The sequence below is a fragment of the Neomonachus schauinslandi genome, chromosome 6, assembly GCF_002201575.2.
Source record: "Neomonachus schauinslandi chromosome 6, ASM220157v2, whole genome shotgun sequence".
NCBI lineage: Eukaryota > Metazoa > Chordata > Mammalia > Carnivora > Phocidae > Neomonachus > Neomonachus schauinslandi.
The window spans coordinates 144912839-144916085 of record NC_058408.1 but is presented as its reverse complement, the minus strand read 5'-3'; the positions used below and the strand labels follow the sequence as shown (position 1 = coordinate 144916085).

At 61.8% G+C, this 3247-nt stretch overlaps 1 protein-coding gene across 1 annotated transcript in view; it reads left to right on the top strand.

The window, feature by feature from the left end:
* Window positions 1-530: 530 nt before the first annotated feature.
* Window positions 531-3247, top strand: part of NSMCE4A (NSE4 homolog A, SMC5-SMC6 complex component) — a 13065-nt gene continuing 10348 nt past the window's right edge. Inside the window, exons 1-2 of the mRNA XM_021703790.2 lie at window positions 531-969; window positions 1693-1770. Of these exons, the coding sequence (XP_021559465.1) occupies window positions 684-969; window positions 1693-1770 (364 nt within the window). The 5' untranslated portion in view covers window positions 531-683. The remainder of the gene's footprint in view (window positions 970-1692; window positions 1771-3247) is intronic.

The window sequence follows — 3247 nt, the reverse complement described above, 5'->3', positions numbered from 1 at the left end:
TTCTGAATATAATTCCATCTGTCTTGGACCCTGTCGAGGATATTTTAGAAGATTTTAGTTTGAGAACCAATTGTGAACATAAACTGCCATGATGCCCGTATTTAGAAGGGACGGTGAGCAGAGCGTTTACTAGGAGAAAGACAATTTTTGTCGTTAATAGTTGTTGCTCTTGTCTTCACCACGCGTGGGATTGCCAGAGGCACAGGGACCTCGTCTGATCCGCCCAGTGAGGGCTCAGAGAAACTAAGGTCACGGAGCCGCCTCTCCTGTCTCCCCGGCTCGAACGCCGCAGCCCCGCGGACGCACAGGCACCGCGCGCCCTGACGTCGCCAGGCTGTGGCCGGGTCCCAGGGAGCCAAGGACACCCGGGAAGACGCAGGCCTGGCGGGGGGGGCCCGCGGGCCCCGCGGGGCAAGGCTCTAGGGCCCGCACCGTACGGGAAGCGGGCCCCTGGTGCAGCCAATGCGCGGGGAGCGCAGGGCCAGGGCCGGGGCCGGGCCCCGCCGCGCCTCGGAAGCGCCCCGCGCCGCGCCCGCCGCCGGCCTCCCGCCAGAGGCGTCGCTGTGCGCTGGCGCCGGCCCGGGAGCCGCGTTCCGCGGGGAGCAGGCGCTCGCGCGGAGCAGGGGTTTCAGTTTCTGGCGCGAACTTCCGCCGCACCGAAGTTGCACGGCGGATTGGCGGCGATGTCCGGGGACAGCAGCGGCCGCCGGTCCGAGGGCCGGGGCCGGGGCCGCGACCCGCACCGGGATCGCACCCGCTCCCGCTCGCGGTCCCCGCTGTCGCCCGTGTCCCGCCGCGGCGCCGCGCCCGAGCGCAGGGAGGCCCCGGAGCGCCCGAGCCTGGAGGAGACGGAGCCGTCGGATTCCGGGGACGAGATGGTGGACCCGGCGAGCCTGGAGGCGGAGACCGACCACGGCCTGTGCCGCCAGATCCGCCATCAGTACCGGGCGCTCATCAACTCGGTCCAACGTAAGGCGGGACGCGGGCGGGGGCAGGTGGCGGACGCAGGCCCGCGCGGCCCGGCTGGTCAACGGCGCCCGGGCCGGCCCCGCGCCGCCTGGCCGCGCCTCCATTGGCTCGCGAGGCGGCCCCGCGCCGTCGCGTGGAGCGAGCTGCGCGACCTTGGCGGGGGCGCGCGGGCCCCGAGGGGCCGGCACGGACGGGAAGGGGCGGGGGCGGCGGGACGCGGGGCTCCGGGCGTCTTTTCTGGCAGTCGGTGGGTCCGGCGCGCGGTCGCCCGCCCCAGCGCGGGGGCGGGGGGGGGGGCAGCGCCACCAGGGAGCTGTCAGAAATGCCAGTCCTCGGGCCGCACCCCGGACCTACCCACTCTGAAACTCGGGGAGGCCCGCCCATCTGTCGGGTGGCCCTCTAGGGGCCTCTGTGGCTTGCAAAGTTTGGGAGCCGCCCTTCGGAGCGCTCCTCAGGGGCTGCAGGAGCTGTGGAGCCCCTTGGGTGAAGGGTAAAGGCAGCCGGGCCCCTTTTAAAGTTCATGCTGCTTAAAGGTACAGTTACCTCTCTCTTTCCGAGCCACTTGGGTTAAAAAGATGGAGATGTGTGAAGTAATCCGCCCCCCCCCCCGACACACCCGGGGGAGCAGGGGGCCGGGCTTGGCTGTCCTGCAGGTGATCGCTTCCTCACGGACTGCGAGTGCCTGATGCGCACATTTCCCAAACCTTGTATTTTTTTACATAGAAAACCGGGAGGATATACTGAATGCCAGCGACAAATTAACAGAAGTCCTTGAAGAGGCCAACACTCTGTTTAATGGAGGTAATTCGTTATTTTATATATGAGTGCTTTTTATTATAAGTTTTAGAGTAATTTTAACTAGTTTTATATAAGAGCCAAATTATTGACATCACACAATTCCCACATATTGTAATAGTGCTTTACTAGTGTGGGAAGTTTTTTCGTTGTAGTGGTAATTCTGCTTTAACTCCCCTCAGGCGCCCTGAAGGTTTTATGAGAGATTCTGGGGGTGCAGCCAGCAGCCTGTTTCAACAAGCCCCCCCCCCCCCCCCCCCCCACTTGTTCAGGGTTGAGGACTTTGCATGTGTTACCTTTTCTCTGTCTATGGCATTTGCTGCTGGGTCCCCAGGATGCATTTGTTGAACAGAACACGGTTCTCCGAGGTCTTTGAGGACCAGAAGCTTTACCTCTAGCCATGTGCTAGTTATGACTAATGGCTTACCTGTTGCCTGCCGTTAATGTTTTTGTGTCTGCCTGTTCTCAAGTGAGTGTCCTTCTAGCTCTGGTCACAGCCTCCTCGCTGTTCCCCGAGTGGGGTCTCCCACATTTGGTAAATCTCATTTGAATCCTTCCACAACTGGGCGTTTCCCCACCACCTGGTTAAATCCCTCCTCCACCGTGCTTAGCTCTGTCTTCTCTTCACTCCTGGACTCCCAGTCGGTCTCCTCAAGGTTCCTCCCGACCCCCTCAACTCCCTTGCGGTTTTACTGTGCATCTTATTAGTTCCTGAGCCACACATGGCCTCCCCCTCGGCTGATTCCGCCCTGCTGACCGGGTCACCTCGCTAAGGCGAAGTTCTCTCACTCAGCTGGGCTCCGGGAGTCGCTCAGCAAACACAGAATTCTAGATCCTTGGCGTTCATGGTTTTAACTTGGTGGAGGCCTCAAAGCCATCTGTGACCGAGAATCTGCACTTTCCTCTCCAGCCGCGCTGGGAGGCCGGTGGGCAAGGCCCTGGGGCAGCCCAGGAGCGAGGCTCCAGCCCCTGCCCCTGCTGCCCTCTCTCACCCGTGGTCACTTCCGCAGCCTCGCTTCCGAAATAAAATGGGAGAAAAATGATGTATACAAACAGAACCCGCAGTCCGCAAGTTCAGCAGCCTGCGGCGGGTTCAGGAAGTGGGGGATCCACGTGAAAAGGCCTCAGGAGGGAGCCAGGCCCAGGTGTTTCTGTATTTGAGCGTTGCCCTGTTCCCCTCTTCTTGGCTCCCTTTCCAGTCTGCCTTTCCAGGTATTCCCAGAGCACTCTTCCCCCTTCCCTGGGGCCCCTCAGGCCTGCTCTTAACTCCAAAGGGCCTGTCCCTCCCCTCCCCCACTTCCTCCTCAGTTTCCCTGCCCCATTTGCTTCTTGTCTCCTGTTGAAATCTTTTTCTCTCTATAGCTTAAGTCCTGGGTCCTCTGTCAAACGTTTTTGGGTCACCCATCCTCAGAGTCGCTGCCCTGCGGTAGGCTGTTGACGTGGTGGCCTGTGCTGACTCGGGGGGGGGGGGGGGGGGGGGGGG